Raw genomic sequence first — 21,310 nt, forward strand, 5'->3', positions numbered from 1 at the left:
GACAGGGAGAGGAGACTTGTGAGGGGGGGGCCCGGGCGATGATTGGCAGCAGCTTATTAAAGCACCTGTCTGACAGGAGGGACGACACAAACAAACACCCCCCCCCCCCCCAGATGAGGCAGGCAGAGAAAAAGCAATGAAATAACCCCTGGAAGAACAAATTGGGGCAAGAGGAGCGGCGGCGTAACGAAGAGCAGCTTGGGCGAGAGGAGGGGGGGTGACATCATACTTAGAGGGGGGCTTGTTAGCGGGAAGCTCCTTCAGGCTCCCTAGTCTTCGTCCTCGCCTCCGTCCTCCTCCCTCGCCCTCCTCTTCGTCCTCGTCCTCTTTGTCGAGGACCAAATTGGCCCCCAGGACTCCACCTGCCTCGTGCATATGCATCTCAAATCCCCCCCGGACACGGGCGGGTAGGCCGGCACCTCTGCAACAAGAGGTCATTTTCGCCCCCCGTCGTTTTAATCAGGCCGAGGCAGCGGGACGTAGAGGGCTCGGAGGCACCTGAAGGCATCACTCCCCCCGGCCATTAGCCCCCGGGGGGGGGAGGTTGTTAAGAGGTGGACGAGTCAATTAAAGGAGGCCAGAACCTTTTTAAGGGGGAGGGATGCGTACAGACAGTTAAATATATACAGGTACTTATACATGTATGTATATACGTGTGTTTTTCAGACAGGTTTGTGACGGGAGACGAGGACACGCAGAGCAGAGACACTTTTTGACAACTTTACTTACCTGGCACTTTAAAGTCTGATATGAAGTGTGTTTATGGAACAAATGTCTGATTCATACGTGTGCTTAAACCACATACTTGAACCACTCACAACATCGGATCTCTGGAGGTCGCCGTGCCGTCGGTTTGGCTCGCGTCCTGTTTCACTTTAAGACAGGATTCAAGACTGTCGAAGAAGACTTGAAACTCGAGACTGAGACCATGAACTTGTGTTTACAACGTTTACTGAGGGAATAAATCAGGAGAGAAGTAGAGTCATTTCCTCATAGACGTCTATGGGAGCAGAGGAGTCGCCCCCTGCTGGTCACTACAGAGAAGTAGAGTCATTTCCTCATAGACGTCTATGGGAGCAGAGGAGTCGCCCCCTGCTGGTCACGACAGAGAAGTAGAGTCATTTCCTCATAGACGTCTATGGGAGCAGAGGAGTCGCCCCCTGCTGGTCACTACAGAGAAGTAGAGTAATTTCCTCATAGACGTCTATGGGAGCAGAGGAGTCGCCCCCTGCTGGTCACTACAGAGAAGTAGAGTCATTTCCTCATAGACGTCTATGGGAGCAGAGGAGTCGCCCCCTGCTGGTCACGACAGAGAAGTAGAGTCATTTCCTCATAGACGTCTATGGGAGCAGAGGAGTCGCCCCCTGCTGGTCACTACAGAGAAGTAGAGTAATTTCCTCATAGACGTCTATGGGAGCAGAGGAGTCGCCCCCTGCTGGTCACTACAGAGAAGTAGAGTCATTTCCTCATAGACGTCTATGGGAGCAGAGGAGTCGCCCCCTGCTGGTCACTACAGAGAAGTAGAGTCATTTCCTCATAGACGTCTATGGGAGCAGAGGAGTCGCCCCCTGCTGGTCACTACAGAGAAGTAGAGTCATTTCCTCATAGACGTCTATGGGAGCAGAGGAGTCGCCCCCTGCTGGTCACTAAAGAGAAGTAGAGTCATTTCCTCATAGACGTCTATGGGAGCAGAGGAGTCGCCCCCTGCTGGTCACGACAGAGAAGTAGAGTCATTTCCTCATAGACGTCTATGGGAGCAGAGGAGTCGCCCCCTGCTGGTCACTACAGAGAAGTAGAGTAATTTCCTCATAGACGTCTATGGGAGCAGAGGAGTCGCTCCCTGCTGGTCACTACAGAGAAGTAGAGTCATTTCCTCATAGACGTCTATGGGAGCAGAGGAGTCGCCCCCTGCTGGTCACTACAGAGAAGTAGAGTCATTTCCTCATAGACGTCTATGGGAGCAGAGGAGTCGCCCCCTGCTGGTCACTACAGAGAAGTAGAGTCATTTCCTCATAGACGTCTATGGGAGCAGAGGAGTCGCCCCCTGCTGGTCACTACAGAGAAGTAGAGTAATTTCCTCATAGACGTCTATGGGAGCAGAGGAGTCGCCCCCTGCTGGTCACTACAGAGAAGTAGAGTCATTTCCTCATAGACGTCTATGGGAGCAGAGGAGTCGCCCCCTGCTGGTCACTACAGAGAAGTAGAGTCATTTCCTCATAGACGTCTATGGGAGCAGAGGAGTCGCCCCCTGCTGGTCACTACAGAGAAGTAGAGTCATTTCCTCATAGACGTCTATGGGAGCAGAGGAGTCGCCCCCTGCTGGTCACTACAGAGAAGTAGAGTCATTTCCTCATAGACGTCTATGGGAGCAGAGGAGTCGCCCCCTGCTGGTCACGACAGAGAAGTAGAGTCATTTCCTCATAGACGTCTATGGGAGCAGAGGAGTCGCCCCCTGCTGGTCACTACAGAGAAGTAGAGTAATTTCCTCATAGACGTCTATGGGAGCAGAGGAGTCGCTCCCTGCTGGTCACTACAGAGAAGTAGAGTCATTTCCTCATAGACGTCTATGGGAGCAGAGGAGTCGCCCCCTGCTGGTCACTACAGAGAAGTAGAGTCATTTCCTCATAGACGTCTATGGGAGCAGAGGAGTCGCCCCCTGCTGGTCACTACAGAGAAGTAGAGTCATTTCCTCATAGACGTCTATGGGAGCAGAGGAGTCGCCCCCTGCTGGTCACTACAGAGAAGTAGAGTCATTTCCTCATAGACGTCTATGGGAGCAGAGGAGTCACCCCCTGCTGGTCACTACAGAGAAGTAGAGTCATTTCCTCATAGACGTCTATGGGAGCAGAGGAGTCGCCCCCTGCTGGTCACTACAGAGAACGCAGCTCTAACTCGTGAAGCTTTGCCGGTCTTAGATGGTTGTTTATGACGTGAATCACAGTGATACACATTGATATAACTTGCTGCACACGCTGAGACTAAAAAGTCACGAAAAGCAACAAGTCCCGACAGACGCCCGAGGAGCGCTACGGTGGTTTAGCTCTGGCGGCTCGTGCTGACAGACGTATGACTCAGGGAGAGGCAGACGCAGACAATGCAGGTCCAGCGGAGCCGAACGCATCACAGAGAGATGGCGTGAGATGTCCCGTGAAGCCACGTGGGAGGTTTCCGTTGGTCTGTGCCAGCGCTGCACCCACGCTCATTGTGCTGATTCAGCATTTCTCCATCAGCAGTCCGGCACGTGGAATGATTTCTATGTTCGATCGACTTGTGATGATCCTCTGACGCTGGCAGGGAGGAGTAAAAGGAATCGACTAGCAGATCTACGTTGGTTGATTCATATAATGATGTCTCAGAAGAAAATAACGTGCTAATTAGCTCAGTAGATAACAAGCTAGCTACGAAACTAGCCAGATGGCTAACAGTTTATAACAGCTCGTGTTAATATAAGATATGTGTCTGTTGTCTCTGTGAGTTGGTCATCGGCTTTAGTGCTGGATTTATTTTTGACGTTTTTCCTGATAACTGCAACTGTGACAGGAGTCTAAATACGGCCATACTTTATTTATATATTTTATTTATATAATGAGAAATCTTTATGTAAAGAAAAACAAGGCAAAGCATTTGTAGTTTTCAGTTGCGAAATGTTTTTCCATCCACGGTTTTGTTGTGTCTATAACAACATGTCATATCCTCACAACACATGTCTAAGAAACACAATAAGGTGTACCTACCTAAGGGGCGTGGCTTACATCAAACAGGTCACTGTTACTGTCATTGACATTTCATCTGAAGCTCCGCCCCTTCCGCGTCCTACAGAGACTGTGAGAAGAAAGGGGAGACATGTGAGAGGCCTCATTACGAGGAGAGCGCAGATGGCGTCTCCGTGAATAGCTCGCAGGTAAAGTCCAAGTCGCAGGCAGAAGAGAGGAGCAGGTTAAACCTGCAGTCAAGCTGCAGGGCACAGGACACCGTGTGTGTGTGTGTGTGTGTGTGTGTGTGTGTCCTGTCTGCAGCTGTAAGTTCACACCAGAGTAAAAAAACCCACAAAAGACTCTACATAAAAGCACGAAGCGTCCTTCTCAAGTTGCATTATTGTCACTTCTTCCCCAAACCCAGGAAAGTTGTGTAAGCGTTTCCTATTTACCTGAAAGCATAACACAAACATACGCATGTGATTACAAGGCTGACGTTCTAAGTATCTCTAGGTTCCAGAAGCCGGAAAAAAGAGAAATAACAGGAGAGAAACCAGTGGAACCCTGAATAGAATGAAGCCTGTGGAGGTGCGATGGGAAGCAGAGGAGCGTGAAGCCTCCTGAGGTCACTACTGGAAACAACACTAACAAGTGTCCTTTATTCACACTTTAACTGGAGAAGGTGAACTGGTCCCATCACATCAAACTGGACCTGATTGGTGCCCCCCCCTTCTTCATTACTCCACCCGTCTCGCCCGCTTGTGTAACTCATGGGTGGAGCATTGACCTCCTCCCCACTCCCTCTCGCAGGCTTTAATATCCAGCAGCGTGCGCCTTAATGACTCATCAGGGTGTGTGTGTGTCTGTGTGTGTGTGTGTCTGTGTGTGTGTGTGTGCACGCATCGTATTGAGAAACACACAAACTCCCACATGCACGTGTTTGTCTGTGTAGTTGTGACAGTGCTTTGCGTGTTACCACGACAACGGTGATTGACAGGTCGGAATGACGGGACGAAGGTAAGTTCGTCTGACTGTGAAATACTTGGACGGCGGCGGCGTCATCGCGCCGGACGCCTTTCAGGGGAAAACGCAGCGTGCAGAAGGAACTGTGGGTCCATGAGCTTCTAATCCAGGACGCAGCACAAGTCCTCAGAGCTGCAAAGGCTGAAGAAGAAGTCCTGATATAAAGAATCGGTTCCATGAATGTGCTCGTGATCCGAAGCTAATGAAGCGCCACTCATCTCTTCTATGTGGATTCCAAGATCTACAATGTTATTTTAATCTTTAATGCGTTTGTTTTATGTCATTTGATGTTGAAAACATCTCACGCTTTGGAGGTCTTTAACTCATCCGTCATCACCATCCCTCATCACACCCTTCAGCGGGTACATTCACACTTTGCTCCTGTGAACACGGCCAGGGTGTAGATCACGTGTCGGGTCGGGGCGCGTCGGGGGCGATGGCGGCCGGTCGAGGCCGGACCTCGGCAACCTCTGAGGTTTGTGCAGAGCGAGAAGTTCCACCTCCACCAGAGAGAAACCAGGCCTGAGCTCAGCAGTGGATTCACCAGGAGCCGGCCGTGACATGTGACACTTTAAAGAACTTCATAACGCTTCACAGAGAGGATATTTTGTGACGTCAGGACCCGGCCGTCCTGATGGTGGAGTTTAGGCTCCGCCCCCTCTGCCCTGGGAGTGGTTCCACAGGCGTGAAATCAGGAGGAAACGAGGGTCTTTCACCTGGAGCCGGCGTGTTGTTTCAGCGCACGGCAGCATTGTGCGAGCAGGAGTGTGTGAACGCTGCCCCCCCGCGTGTTGACGGAGGCGGGTGGAGAGGTCTGAGGCCCCGCCTTCAGCTGTTGTTACTGCTCTCCGGACACCTTTGACACTCTGATTGTGCCGGACAAGAGAGAGAGAGAGAGAAATGTGCGAGTGACCTCTCAACATTTGACCCCGGGCTGTGATGTCACCAGTAGCCTCCATTGTTGCCGTGGCAGCCGGGGTCACCTGCCATTGGAAGGCACTGAGCTGGTGCTTGATGGTTTGGGAAGTTTCTATGAGCGCCGTACGGTTGTGATTTCAGCTTCTAGGAAACGTCCAACCGGAGAATGTGACGCCGCATCGACACTGACCTTTGACCCAAGGGACCACTTTAAAACGAGACCACTAAAAAGGGAAACCTCTACCCGACAGCTCACCCGGGACACCAGACCTTGATCCGGATCAACGGGGTCCTGGTCCCTGGACTAAGGAATCTATTGAAACCTTTTTCTGAAGTCTTAATGTGCTTCTTTAGGCATCGTGATGCCGTTGATGGTTCACGCTCCCACGTGTAAAGGCCTTTAAGGTCCAACGTGGCACCATGTGACCTCCGTAGGTCACACTGGAGTCAAACCAAATACCACAACAGCTTTAGAGTGTACGACATGAGGAGCGCTTGGAAACACTCTACTTTACTTCACTTCATTGGACCCCCGGTTCAGCCTGAGCTAAACTTAAACTCACAACCCGACAGGCGTCTCAAGCCGGTCTGGTGCTACTTTGGGATTGTTGAGGAACACGAGCTCTGCTTCTACATCCCTGACGGCAGCAGTCGTCCTGCGTTTAGAGGGATTGCCGCCATCGTACTGCTGAGGCGTGCAGATCCGTGATGACATCATGAGCTAAAAGCTAAGCTAAAGCAGGGACTGATCCGAGGACCCCCCCCCCCCCATTACAGAGCAGCTCAGTGCAAATGCATCGTGGGTAAACGGTATTTGAACCACATCTCAGGCACTTGTGGGGGGGGTTCCAGATGTGGGCCCAGGACGGAGGCCACACATTCGTAGCCCCTCACCGTGCCGAGGCGCCCCCCCCCCCCCCCCCTCCCCCACGGCCCTCGGGGGGCAAATCGCCGAAGCCGTTTTGAGGGAAATTGAAATGGCGAGACGTCCCCGTGGTTCTCCTGGAGACGACTCTCTGCACGCGGGTCAGGAGGCGGGATCTCGAATCACCGGGTGCTGCACCAGATCCAGCCGATCCCCCCACCTTAACCCCCCCTCTCCGGTGTCTGCTTCCACTCGCTCGGCTTACTCCTGGCGGACTAATGAGGGCCACTTAGGTGTCGGCTTTAGGCTCGGATAGAGGGACGGGGGACAGGAGACGGGGGACGGGGGGCAAGGTGAGGATTTACTGTAAGTCTTTTTCTTCCACAATCGTTCTTCACATCTTCCTCTTTCATCCGTCTGGTTGTGTTTGCATTGAACCTTGAAGTCTTTGTCTGTCTCCCTCCTCTCCAGTTGGGGCTCACACAGGGCTCATGGGGGGGGGGGGCAGTGACTCTGAATAATTCAGGTGGGACTTTACCTTAAAACGCTGTCAAAACAACAGCGTCTCACCGCTGCCCCCCCCCCCCCCCCCATTCACTCCTCAATCTCCCCCGTCACAACATGGATTCAGACACAGAAGAAGAAAGTGGAGGATTGATGCAGAACGCATTTTATTCATCTACTGTTTGACATTGATCTCAATAAAGAGATCAGATGCAGCTTCACATGTTCAGATGGAAAGATGTAAAAAGCGAGTAAACGTGTTGTTAGCATTTAGCTTCGAACTGGTTCACAAGAAAATAACGGTGGAATCTTTCTATTTGTATTTTGTATAATTGCAGAACACAATCTGACAGTTAAGGATGTGAATACCTGCTGCTAATAGAGCTAATAGAGCTAATAGAGCTAATAGTGCTAATAGTGCTAATAGAGCTAATAGTGCTAATAGAGCTAATAGTGCTAATAGACCTAATAGAGCTAATAGAGCTAATACACACGTATTTGCTAGTGTCAGCAGCTTATTATGGTTCATGTTCACGACACTTGACATGGTGCCATCTTCTCTCGGGGCGAGGAAAGTGAGATCTCATCACGCAGCGCTGATGAAACAGGCGCGTAATCGCCTATTAACGACATGTATGGCGGGAAATGAATGTCTTGCGGCGCCGAAGATTAGCAGCAGGAAATCAAAGGGTTCATGCTGACGGCGAGCGTGAGAAGCTCATCTGACAGCTGACATTTAAATACCATCCATGTGATTACCGATGTGTTCGGCCGTGTTCATTGTTAACACTGCACTTGATTGATAGTTTAATCTACAACAGTGCGTCACATTTATAATATGATGAATATTTGGGATTTAACAGCCACAATGTGACAGGCGTCCAGAAGTACGGCGTTCTGGGGTGTTTCCTCTCATTCAGCTTCTCAGAGCAGGTAAACAAGCAGGTAAACGTTGAATGATGAAGAGCGTAACGTGCTGAACTCTCCTCGCTGAACATCCTGCGTGTGTCGTTTATTCGCCGCTGGTTGCTGTGTTTAGTTTCCGGTGTTTACGCCACGTCGCCTGACAACGACGCGTCAAACAAACAGAGGACTTTCTCCAGGAGGCCGCTGTCCTTTCACTCATTGGTGATGTTGGTCACGTGACGCAGAATGAGTCCACACGCTAAACCAACAAGTGCTTCACTGCCGAGACCCAGTTTATTTAGAAAACACTCCGAATGCAACAAGCAACAATGTGGGGAGGTGGCAGGAGGACACGAGCACGCGTCCTCCTCGGGAGACGCGGGGTGTCCTCTTCAGGAGACACGGGTGTGTCCTCCTCAGGAGACGCGGGGTGTCCTCTTTAGGAGACACGGGGTGTCCTCGTCAGGAGACACGGGGTGTCCTCCTCTGGAGACGCGGGGTGTCCTCCTCAGGAGACGCGGGGTGTCGTCCTCAGGAGATGCGGGGGGTCCTCCTCTGGAGACGTGGGGGGGGTCCTCCTCTTGAGACGCGGGGTGTCCTCCTCTGGAGACGTGGGGTGTCCTCCTCAGGAGACGCGGGGTGTGTGTCCTCCTCTGGAGACGTGGGGTGTCCTCCTCGGGAGACGCGGGGGGGTCCTCCTCTGGAGACACGGGGGGTCCTCCGCTGGAGACGCGGGGTGTCCTCCTCAGGAGACGCGGGGTGTGTGTCCTCCTCAGGAGACGCGGGGTGTGTGTCCTCCTCTTGAGACGCGGGGTGTCCTCCTCAGGAGACGCGGCCTCACACCACAACCCAGGTTCATCGGCTCCACACCGCAGCCGGTTATGCAAAGAGACGCCGGTGTCCCCCCCCCCCCCCCCCCCCCCCTCTTGTCCACACATTTGAATAAAAATGCATCTTGAGGCTGAAAGAACAAGAGCGTGAAAAAAGGAAAAGAGCAGAACGAGAAGCACAGATCTGTGAGCTGGTCCCTCCTCGACATCCTCGCCAATTTACTGCGCTCGTCTGTCAGCGCCGGCGTCCACCCGTGACCGGGAGGCGGTGAGGAAGCCACGTCCTCCCGTCACGGGCAAAACAAACTCCTTTGCATGCAACGCTCTTCACAGCGAGCAGGTGGGGCGAGTTATTCCTGCCGTGGAAACTGTGCTGAAACAACACCGAGAAACAGGACCGAAAAATGCTGCTTCAAAAGAAACAGAGATCGGAAGAACGGAACAAAAGAGCGGCAATTAATTACACCTGCGGCGAGGAACAAGCGCACACCCACCGCAGCGATGTCGCCCGCAACAATCGACGCAGCCGCACGCTTCCGTCCGCCAGGCGAGGGGCGGCGGGGCGAAGGCAGTTTTACCGGCCGGCTGCAACGTTCATGCAGCGCTCATCGCTCACGTCCGACCGACCGACCTGGAGCCTCACGCTTCCCCCGACACGGGACAATGTACACGCGTGTTGTGCTCTGATCCTGCCGACTGAAGGGGGGGCCGTCGCAGTGTCCAGATCAGAACCGGCTCCGGGTCTGATCTGAGTTTGGACTCGGGTTGAAGGTAAAGGCCAGAGGTTAAAGTGAGGCCACACAGACCAACAGTTTATTTATTGAAGCTACGCTAGCAGCTGTGCTGCGACTTTCAACCAGTGCTTCATTTGTGTTTAGTGCTAATTAGCAAACGTTAGCATGCTAAGGCGCTAAACTGTTAACGCGACAAATACAACAGCATCCTTGTGAGCACGTTAGCATGCTAATGTTAGCTTACCTTTCTGTTATCCTTTAGGAACAGAAAGGTAAGCTAACATTAGCATGAAGCGATCTTTAATGCTGGGGGGGGGGTGGGGGGGGGGGGCTGCACAGAGACGTATCCGTCAAAAAGTTGCCAGGTAGACGTGGGAGAAGCTGGCCGACCCGCCACACTGACCTTGCAGTGTAGACACAGCGACCTTTGACAAGGTCACAGATGAAAAGGCCGACAACAGAGACGGAGGGAGACAGAAGGGGCTGATTTATTGACAACAACGGGGAGACGTGATGGATCTGGGCACCGAGGAGCATTCCTCCCCCGAACGCACGGGACGGAGCAACCGAGGGGGAGAAAAGGAGATGTGGCCGACATGAAATGTTTCAACGTGAGGGGAAGGAAATCAGCAAAAGCAGTTGATGAGAGACGAGATAAAAGGCAAAAACAACAGAGAGCGAGAGGGAGAAATGGGGGAGAGGGCGGGAGGAATGGGAGGAAGAATCACACGGGAGACAGAAGCAGGACGGAGCACATAAAGAGGGGAGGAGAAAACGGCTCCTCTAAGCCAGCCAGGAGGAGAGTGCCAGCTGTGTTTATCTGACCTTTGACCTCAAGGCCACTCCAATCTCTACAAGACCTCAGTGCGACTAGCAGGCGCACGCACACACACACACACACACACACACACTGCGTGTACTTCCAGTACAGTGTGCTAAGAGCGGATTACTGAGGAACTACTTTACCTGATTAAAAGTGAGCGAAGGCGGCGGGCAGGAAGCTCACCTGGGGGGGAAGCGTCCTGTAACCCTGTGGGTGGCTCCTCCCTCCTTCTACAGGAGCTCCGCCTTCTGCCATCGGCTCCTCCTCCTTCTGCAAGTTGTGCTTTTGGTGCCAGAAGGGAAGAGCTGCTCTTTAATCCTGAAGCCCTGAATATCTGGCAATCACACACACACACACACACACACACACACACACACACACACACACACGCACACACGCACACACGCACACACACACACACACGCACACACGCACACACTGTGGCAACCCACGGGTGCAGGTCCCTAGGAGCACCAATCAGCACCAAGGTCAGGTGACTAAAAGGGGATACGCCCCGCCCCCCCCCCCCGGGAGACAACGAGCGGCACAGCTGCGGCTCATGAGGCTGATGAAGGTGAGCCCCACTATAAAGGACCAACCGTTCCAACAGCCAGGGAGAACTAGACGTGAGTAGGAGCTGACGTCAGGCCGAGGCCTGCGCTAACACATATGCGTTAACCCCTAAGGACTTTTCTTCTGTTTTCCCTGCAGTGAGGAGATCGAGTGCTGGACCGTCGAGCGGGACCGAAGGACCCAAACCCTCCAAAGAGGAAGAACTTACTTTGGCTTTTTTTTCTTTTTGTTTGGACGTTTAGAAATAAATCAAACCTTTTTTGTGCAACCACTCGTGACTCCCAGCAGATTCTTTTTGCCCACACCCGTGGATTGCCACATATGGTGGAGGATGCGGGCGCTTCTTTAGTTCCACCGCCGTAACCCCGAAAGCAGGAGACTATGGGAGAAGCAATGGAGGCCGCGATGGCCAGGCTTCTCCAAGCCCAGGCGCAGCAGGTGCAGAGCATGGCAGCCCTTCAGGGGACATTCGACCGGCTGGCTGAGAACTTAACCCCAAGGGCCCCTCACGCGTCCCCAACAGCTCTACTCACAAAGCAGACCCCCGGAGACGATGTGGAGGCCTTCCTTGAGGTCTTCGAACGAACGGCAGAACGTGAAGGCTGGCCGGAAGACAGGTGGGCACACATTCTGGCGCCTTTTCTGACAGGGGACGCCCAGAGGGCGTACCAAGACCTCGGGACCAGGGAGGCTACAGACTACCCAACGCTGAAGGGGGCCATCCTGGCCCACTATGGGCACAATTTAGCCGGCCGCGCCCAGCGGGTCCACGATTGGGTGTACGACCCCCAGGGTCCCGTGCGGAGCCAGGTGGTGCGCCTGGGGAGGCTTACCCGTAGCTGGTTGGTGACCGGGGAGGGTCCAGCTGCCATCGACCGCGTCGTTATGGACCGCTGCATCCGGGCCCTGCCTCTCGACGCCAAGCGATGGGCAGCCCAGAACCACCCCGCGTCGGTGGACGAGCTGATTAACCTACTGGAGAACCATCGGGTCAGCCAGCAGATGACGGCGGGGACATGCCCTGCTCCCCGAGGCCTTGAGGGACGGGCTCCGATCCGGCCATCAGCAACCCTTCTTCGCCCGGCTCCGAGAACCGCTCCGCGCCCAACACCCGACAGGTCTGAGTGGAGATGTTTTTCGTGCGGCCAGTTAGGACATATTGCCCGGCAGTGCCCTGCGGGCGATGTGCCCATGCCCTCCGCCAGCACGGAGGAACAGCACCGCCCAGGGAGGTGCCTCATGACTACCTGTTGGACCCCCCCAATACCCGGCGCCGCAACTGTGCCGGTTCGGGTCGGGAACCAGGACACCTCAGCCCTGATAGATTCGGGTAGTGTGGTTACCCTGATCCGCCCTGAGTGGGCGGAAGGAGAAGAGGGGCCACGCATCGAGGTGACCTGCGTCCATGGGGACCTCAAGGCATATCCAACGAGATGGATCCAGGTGTGTACCCCCCGGGGATCTTTTTCCTTACGGGCTGGGCTGGTTCCCGACCTCCCGGTCCCCATGATCATTGGACGCGACTGCCCCATTTTTGAGAGATTTTGGGGTCTGCGACCGAGGGGAGGGCACGATAGGGCCTCCCAGCCAAGACCCATCCGACGCGGGAGACCCAGGGCTGCCTGTGCGGCCCACGCTCCGTCCGGTTCGTCCGACGAGGGCCCCCCGGAAGAGGCAAGACCCCTTCCCCCCTCGCCTTCGACTGCACCAGGAGGCTCCAACCGGGCGGGGGGCCGAACCCCCGATACGGACACCGCTACGGAGGGATCCCAAATCCCCAGAGGGGGGGAGGGCGGGAGCCTTACGGAGTTCTCAGAATTCCCCTTAGTCGCGGACGGGATGGGGAACAGAAAGGGCCAGTTTGCTACAGCCCAGAAAGAAGACGACACCCTGAAACACGCCTGGGCTCGGGTGCTCGCCCACGACGGACAGCCCATCGACCCGGTGAGTGCCTTGTCTTACCCCTTCTTTGTTACAAAAAATTCATTGCTGTATAGGATGTGCCAGAAAGGAGGGCAGACAGTCGAACAGTTAGTAGTCCCTCGCCCCTACACCAGTAAGGTATTGTATCTGGCCCACTCCCACCTTATGGGCGCTCACCTAGGGATGGATAAGACACGGGAGAGGATAGAAACCCGGTTTTACTGGCCCGGCATGAAAAGGGCAGTCGTGGATTATTGCGCCGGCTGCCCAGAGTGCCAACTAGTGGCCCCCCGGCCCTCAGTGAGGCACCCGCTAATCCCCCTGCCAATTATCGAAGAACCATTCGAGCGACTTGCCATGGACATTGTAGGTCCACTGCCCAAAACTAGTAGGGGTCATCGATACATCCTAGTGATCATAGACTATGCAACCAGATACCCGGAAGCTCTACCACTGCGAGCTGCCACCGCCAAAGCGGTGGGTAAAGAATTGTTCTTATTGTTCAGTAGGGTAGGAATAGCAAAGGAAATCCTCACTGACCAGGGCACTTGTTTCATGTCAAGGGTTTTAAAAGAAATGTTAAGACTGCTACAGGTGAAGCAACTACGAACATCAGTTTATCACCCCCAAACGGACGGCCTGGTAGAACGGTTCAACCAGACGCTAAAACGGATGCTTAAGAAGGTAATGGAGGCCGATGGGAAGAACTGGGACCAATTGCTACCCTACGTTCTGTTTGGGGTAAGAGAAGTGCCTCAGGCGTCCACAGGGTTCTCCCCGTTCGAGCTGCTGTACGGGAGAAGACCCCGCGGACTTTTAGACATCGCTAAGGAAGCCTGGGAGAGTCAGCCTTCACCCCATCGCACCATCATCGAGCACGTGGACCAAATGAGGACCCGGATGGCCCAAGTCTGGCCAGTAGTGAGGGAACACCTGCAACAGGCACAGCAGGCCCAAGCCAGAGTGTACAATCGGGGTGCCCAGGTACGTGCCTTCCAACCAGGAGAACGTGTTCTTGTGTTGGTCCCCAGCGCAGACTGCAAGTTCCTGGCTAAGTGGCAGGGACCCTATGAGGTGGTGACACGGGTCAATGAAGCCAACTATCAGGTACGTCAGCCTGGCCGGCGCAGGCCCCTACAACTCTACCATGTTAACCTTCTTAAAAAATGGCAGAGTCTTCCAGGACCGCCGGCGCAACCCACCCCGGCCCTTACCGCTCGGATCCCGTTACCGAATGTGCCCATGGGAGACCATCTCAGCCCGAGTCAGCTGCAAGACCTACGTGAGGTAGTGTGGCAGCACCTGGATGTCTTCTCCGACCTGCCGGGCAGGACCGCCGTGGCCACCCATGACATAAGGACCGAGCCAGGAGTAACGGTTCGGGTGAAGCCGTATCGTGTCCCCGAGGCGAGGAGAGAGGCCATCAGGCAGGAGGTGAGTAGAATGCTCCAGCTGGGGGTCATTGAGGAGTCCCACAGTGCCTGGTCCAGCCCAGTGGTACTGGTGCCCAAGCCAGATGGCTCTTACCGTTTTTGCAATGACTTTCGTAGACTCAATGACGCCTCCCAGTTCGATGCCTATCCTATGCCCAGGGTGGATGAACTGATAGACCGGCTGGGAACGGCCCGTTTCATCTCCACCTTGGACCTCACCAAAGGCTACTGGCAGGTGCCGCTGACAACTCGGGCCAGAGAGAAGACGGCCTTCGCCACCCCCGAAGGCCTATATCAGTACACCGTGTTGCCCTTTGGTGTCCATGGAGCCCCCGCCACATTCCAGCGGTTAATGGACAAGATTCTCCGGCCGCACCAAGGGTATGCCGCAGCCTATATCGATGACATTGTAATTCACAGCGACGACTGGGAGACTCACCTGAGCCGACTGAGAGCTGTTCTGGGGGCCCTTCGCGGGGCAGGCCTCACGGCAAACCCAAAGAAGTGCCGGCTGGGCCTAGAGGAAGCTTCTTACCTGGGCTACCGCATAGGACGGGGCAACGTGCGACCCCAGGATGCCAAGGTAGAGGCCATTCTCAGCTGGCCAAGACCCAAGACCAAGCGCCAGGTCAAATCATTCCTAGGTTTGGTGGGGTATTACCAGAGGTTCATTCCCCGCTACGCAACTATGGCAGCCCCCTTGCATGACCTGACGAGAAAACGGGGGCCGGACAAGGTCAAATGGAACACCGAAGCTAACGGGGCCTTTGAGTGCCTACGACAGGCTTTATGCACCAAACCGGTGCTAGTAACGCCTGCCTTCTCTCTCCCATTCCTAGTCCACACAGATGCGTCGGAAGTGGGACTGGGCGCAGTACTATCTCAGGTACGAGACGGAGAGGAGCACCCGGTGATGTATATCAGCCGAAAGTTTCTGCCAAACGAACGCGCTTACTCTACTGTGGAGAAGGAGGCGCTCGCCATAAAATGGGCACTGGACAAGCTTCGCTACTACCTCCTGGGGCGGAGTTTCACCCTGGTGACCGACCATGCCCCCCTGAAATGGATGGCGCAGGCAAAGGACTCCAACGCCAGGGTCACCCGCTGGTTCCTGACCCTCCAGGACTATAAATTCACGGTGGAGCACCGACCAGGGAAGGAACATGCTAACGCGGATGCACTGTCCCGGCGGGACGTTTGTATGTGGGCGGGACGGCGGGGTCCCGGCTTTCTGCTGGGGTGGGGGAGTTGTGGCAACCCACGGGTGCAGGTCCCTAGGAGCACCAATCAGCACCAAGGTCAGGTGACTAAAAGGGGATACGCCCCGCCCCCCCCCCCCGGGAGACAACGAGCGGCACAGCTGCGGCTCATGAGGCTGATGAAGGTGAGCCCCACTATAAAGGACCAACCGTTCCAACAGCCAGGGAGAACTAGACGTGAGTAGGAGCTGACGTCAGGCCGAGGCCTGCGCTAACACATATGCGTTAACCCCTAAGGACTTTTCTTCTGTTTTCCCTGCAGTGAGGAGATCGAGTGCTGGACCGTCGAGCGGGACCGAAGGACCCAAACCCTCCAAAGAGGAAGAACTTACTTTGGCTTTTTTTTCTTTTTGTTTGGACGTTTAGAAATAAATCAAACCTTTTTTGTGCAACCACTCGTGACTCCCAGCAGATTCTTTTTGCCCACACCCGTGGATTGCCACAACACGCACACACACGCACACACACACACGCACACACACACACACACACACACACGCACACACACGCACACACACACACGCACACACGCACACACACACACGCACACACGCACACACACACACATGCACGCGCACACACACACGCTCACACACACACATATGCACGCACACACACACACACACATGCTCACACACACACACACACATGCACGCACGCACACACACACACACACACACGCACACACGCATACACACACACACACACACATACACACATACACACACGCACACACACACACACACACACGCACACACACCTCAGTCAGTTCTTCATTTGAAGGACAAGTGCGTGTGTGTGTGTGTGTTTGTGCGTGTGTGTGTGTGTGTATGTGTGTATGTGTGTGTGTGTGTATGCGTGTGTGCGTGTGTGGGCATCAAACATCTGGAAGAAACCACTGCAGCACAGAGCTCCTTCAATGCGCTTTAATACAATGACACGAAAGAACAACATGTTTGTTTTAAACAAATATTATTGTTATTATATTGATTTATTATTAAGTATACAATAGATACGGATGTGTAGCTGTTGTTCAATGACTCCTGTGGGCCACCGTACTTTACCTGAGACATTTTCTCTCTAATAAACGTCACGTGAAGATATTATGTATACGTATCTAACATGTAAACATGTGCGTAACAATATGTGGAAGTGTTGATTGTCACAGTTTAATTTCGCCTTTGACTTTGTTCCATTATGGACGACACTACACACACACACACACAGACACACACACACACACACAAATACCACTCACCCTCGACCCGATTCCACAACGTCTGCTGCTCCCCAAAACGAATTAGTCACACATGTTTGCATGTGTACACAAACCCGCCCAGCAACAAACACAACAGGTCACCCACACACACACACACACACACACACACTCACCTGTACCTTTACACACAGAAACGTCAGGATTTCTGTATTTCTTGAAGATGAACCAAACCGCCGGCATCCCGAGCGCCCAAACACACACACACACACACACACACACACACACACACACACACACACACACACGCACACACACACGCACACACACACACACACACACACACACACACGCACACACACACACACTCTCTCTCCGCTGGTGGTCCAAGAGCTCCAGGTCCTTTGTCCCGTGGGAGGCCCCCCCCCCGGACAAAAGCCCCGAGCTGACGGGTAAACAAACCGTCGTGTTGGGGCAGACCCGAGGAGGCTCTCAGCCTCTCCTCCGCCTCACCCGACACACCTTCCTCCCTCCATCCTCCCTCCCTCCTCCCTCCTCCATCCTGCAGCACCTAAACTGAGCTTACAAGGTGCTTTTATTCATTCTCTCTTTTTTCCGAGAGAATGAATCAGAGCAGCAACCATGAGAACTCTGGAGAAGCGGCAGAGATTCACATCTGAGCGGGAGAATCTGTCCACAGGTCAACTATTATCTGCGTACTCCACAGATCTGGCCTTTATGGAGGAGTGTCATGAAGAAAGCGCCGTTTGGAGTTCAACACAAGGCACGTGGGAGACACAACAAACATGTGGAAGAGAAGCTCTGGTCAGATGAGCCAAAAAATAGAACTTTTTGCCATCAATGCAAAACGCCATCAATGTGGTGGAAACACTGCCCATCACCCTGAGCACACCATGCCAACAGAGACACATGGCGCAGCATCTGTGGAAATGCTTCTCTTCAGCAGGTACAGGGAAACCAGTACCAGGAAAGATGGATGCAGCCAAATACCAGGAAACCCTTGAAGAAAACGTGATGCATTCTGCAAAAGACTTGGAGCCAAAGGTTCATCATCTGACCCTAAAGATCCACACAGCCACAAGGGAATGTTCCAATCACAGCATGTTAACGTTCTAAGATCCTCCCAGTCAAAGGTCTGTAGTAAAATAGGTTTAAACACGTAGTAAACAAGTATTGACTCAGGGGGGGAATACTTGTGCATCCAACAGATGACAACTTTTTTCTTCTCATTATTGTCACAATAAAAGTACACACAGTGACACACACTGTCACTCACAACACACTGAGAGTAAAAACACACAGAATACTCACTGTTCATCTTCACACTTTGAACCGTTTCAGTGACGTCATACAAAGTAAGATTGTCTTCAAAGAAAAGAGTCACATTCTTTCACATGATTTATTACATTTTTAGAACATAACAATTCTTTAAGGTAAATGAAAATTAGCCGTTTGCTTCAATCGTCTGTAGTAATTTACAGAATTACAGTAATGAGAAAAAGGTAGAAAGTAAAAGTACAGACTGTAATGTGAACAAATAAGTGAGGGCTGATCTGCCTCTGTAGCATCAGGACACAGGTTCTCATCACCATCACATCTCATGTTCTCTCTCCATGAACCTGGGGAAGAACCTTCTGGAAGCCTCATCCATCCCTGGCCGTCCTCTGGACTCGTGTCCTCACATCCGGCTTCCCAAAGAGACATCTGGACATGTGGGTGGAGACCAAACACCTTCCACCTCCAGGCAGAGAGAAACTCCTCTCACCTGTTTGTGTGATGGAGAAGTTGCATCACAGACGCCACTGTGGATGTTTGCAGATCGGGTTCCACCCTCAACGCTCTCAGTGAGAGACGTGGTTCCCCACATGGTCCATAAGTGAAGCCTTATTCCATCTGAAGTAACAGCTCTTTGTCTTCAAATTCAATTCTGAGCTCTACCTGTATATACTGTAATATATATATATATATATATATGTACATATATATATATATTACAGTATATATATATATATATATATACTGTAATATATATATGTACATATATATATATGTATATATATTACAGTATATATATATACTCTAATACATACATACATATATACATATATATATGTATGTATCTCCTCATGCATCTCCTCATCTTCCTCCTCTTCCTCCTCTGCCTCCTCCTCATCCTCCTCCTCCTCTGCCTCCTCCTCATCCTCCTCTGCATAAATCCACAAAGTGATTTGGATCAAACCTTTTGTTGAGTTGACTGAATAGTGGGACGTCCTGATGGACAATCGTCTCGCATGGGGACGCAGTGCCGCTACAGACACGCCCCCTTTTACAGTCCACGTCAGACATGGAGCTGGAGGCTTCAGGAGAACCGGGAGGGAGAGAGAGAGGGAGAGAGGGAGAGAGAGGGAGAGAGGGAGAGAGGGAGTAACTCCTCAGGTCAACTTCTCCTGAGACGCTTTCACGCATGAACTTCCAGCAGAAGGAAGCAGATCCCAGGTGTGTCTCTGGACGCCGTGATGTCAGCCAGCTAGCAGCCTGCATGCTAGCTGGCTGACATGCACACGCGTGAGAGAGAGAGAGCACCAACGTGTGTGTGAGAACACGCAGCTGTACGTGGAAGCGTGTTTACTGCTGTTTACACTCGGCGGGCTCGACCCGGTTCCACGCGGCAGGCGGGTACACAGACGGGGGGGTCATGGCAGCTTCTTAATCATCCCTCCCTCCTTTTTGTTCCTCCTGACAGTCCTCCGTCCTTCAGGCCGGCTCCTCCTTTCAGGCCTCCTGAAGCGAGACCGCTCACGCACCGCCCCCCCCCCCACCAAGATCCCAGCTCCAAACTCCCGTGACGCCGCAGGACGCCTCACTTTGTCCGCCGTGTTTGCCCAAAAATTGTTTCAATATGTATTTTTGGGAACGGTGATGTTTGCATAATAAATCTTTGTGTCAGGAGAAGACAAAGAGAACTATAGGTCAGAACCTGGGCGGGTCGGGCAGGACTCACGCTGTGTCTCTGTCTCTCTGTCTGTCTGTCTCTATGTTTCTCTGTCTCCATGTCTCCTCCAGGTAGTTTTTCCACCAGCGAGAGTTACTGCAGAGCAACACAACATTCTGACGCGTATTAAACATCACATGTGGAAAAGTCCCGTTCTGAAGATATGTGCCGAGTCAGCGTTACTCCTCAAGTCCGATCTGCTTACATCTAACAGGCGTCTTCTGTGGGAAACCTTCACAAGTGGGCAGAAGGGGGGGGGGGGGAGACGCAGCTCAAAGGGTGGAAAGTTGGCCGCTGTGTCTCCATCCAGAGAACAAGTCCACCATCCATCAGTCAGGAAGTCACGACGACCTGCTGGAGCGACGTCAGCGAGACTTTACTGAGAAGCTGCGGCCGATCTTCTCCGTCTCACACAAGTATGACGTGATATTTGTCTGGTTGTGTTTTAGCCGTTGAAGCTACGAGGCTAAAGTTCACCCTTTCAGGAACTCTTTGTTTGTCTGCAGGAAGCAGTCGATTAGCTTAGCACAAAGAGGCGGTTCAAACCGGTCGCCCAGCAAGTTCCACCAAGCATCCCTCCGCTTAGCTCCGCCTCCTCAAATGCAGACTAGCCAACCGCAGCGCCGTCCGGCAAACGCACTTATTCGCCGACGGGTGAAACTTCTGCGTGAAGGTTTGAGAAAGTGGTTTCGGGTCAGAAGACGTAAATCAACTGTATTAATGTCACATTCATCTCCACCACGCTACATCATCCAAGAGTGTACCTTCTTCACGAGGAGCCTCTCACACCACAGCTCTTCTTCTCTTGGGGGGTTAAAAACATTTGTTTTAATGTCTGTCGATGTTTTGGTGACAAAGACAAATATATTTAAATCACTTAAATCAGCCAAATGTCGCTGCTACAAACAGCCTCTTGTAATCAGAGCGGCTTCGTGACCGCCTGCTTTTTATTGTAAGTGATGGGGGGGGGGGGGGGGGGCAGAGGCTGGAAGCAGCGCGGGGGGGGGGGGGGGGGGGGTACAGTGTTCTTAGTGGGACGGCTCTCCCAAACACAGCAGAGTGCTATAAGCCTCGGCCATAAATCTCCCAGCCTGCTCAGCGCTGCTACAGAGGCCACAATCCAGATGTTGGAGGGAGACGTGAAGTAATACTATCTATCAAAACCTCAGGAAGCCAGGAAGAAACGTGTGTGTGTGGGGGGGGTCCTGCTGTATTGTTTTCGGTTTTATCCAGACTCAGATATTAAGCGTTAGATATTAAGTTCATCTTTTACGGATGCAGGTTGAGACGAGTCCACCGTATGTCTGCAGCGTGATGCGGGCAACTCACGGCTTACGTTTTCATCCGTCAGGACCAACCGTCATATTCTACATGTCTTTGTCGTCATTTTATTTTATTGATTTGCCACAAACACACAAATTCTCTTTCACATCATCTGGGAATGTTGACGACGCCACAAGAAAAATAGATTCTTCATTCAGGATTTACCCAAATCTGACCAGAGGAAACATTTGACACAGAGACGTATGTATAAATATTTAGATGTATATCTGTACACTTATAATCTGTAACAAAATAGGGCAATGTAGCATTTG

General features: G+C 52.8%; 1 protein-coding gene across 4 annotated transcripts; it reads left to right on the forward strand.

Moving 5' to 3' along the window:
* The first annotated feature begins 10,743 nt into the window (after positions 1-10,743).
* LOC144410387 (uncharacterized) lies at positions 10,744-15,881 on the forward strand. 4 transcript variants are annotated; one of them, XM_078107058.1, is made up of 3 exons: positions 10,744-13,901; positions 13,968-15,663; positions 15,749-15,881. In XM_078107058.1, exons 1-3 carry the CDS (start codon positions 11,253-11,255, stop codon positions 15,850-15,852), a joined length of 4,449 nt encoding a protein of 1,482 aa, XP_077963184.1. In that variant the 5' UTR covers positions 10,744-11,252; the 3' UTR covers positions 15,853-15,881. The 4 variants fall into 4 exon arrangements, with proteins under 4 accessions (XP_077963184.1, XP_077963181.1, XP_077963185.1 ...); XM_078107055.1 differs by having other exon boundaries at positions 10,744-10,924; positions 11,010-15,663; XM_078107057.1 differs by having other exon boundaries at positions 10,746-10,872; positions 11,010-15,663.
* The last annotated feature ends 5,429 nt before the right edge of the window (positions 15,882-21,310 follow it).

Source organism: Gasterosteus aculeatus, chromosome 7 (assembly GCF_964276395.1).
Source record: "Gasterosteus aculeatus chromosome 7, fGasAcu3.hap1.1, whole genome shotgun sequence".
NCBI lineage: Eukaryota > Metazoa > Chordata > Actinopteri > Perciformes > Gasterosteidae > Gasterosteus > Gasterosteus aculeatus.

What these genes read in the sequence shown, in the direction of transcription:
- LOC144410387 (XM_078107055.1), top strand. Translation starts at nt 11,253, where the DNA reads ATGGGAGAAGCAATGGAGGCCGCGATGGCCAGGCTTCTCCAAGCCCAG. An exon ending in ACAGCCAGGGAGAACTAGAC is followed by an intron (nt 15,664 to 15,748) that starts GTGAGTAGGAGC and finishes TTTTCCCTGCAG; the next exon opens with TGAGGAGATCGAGTGCTGGA.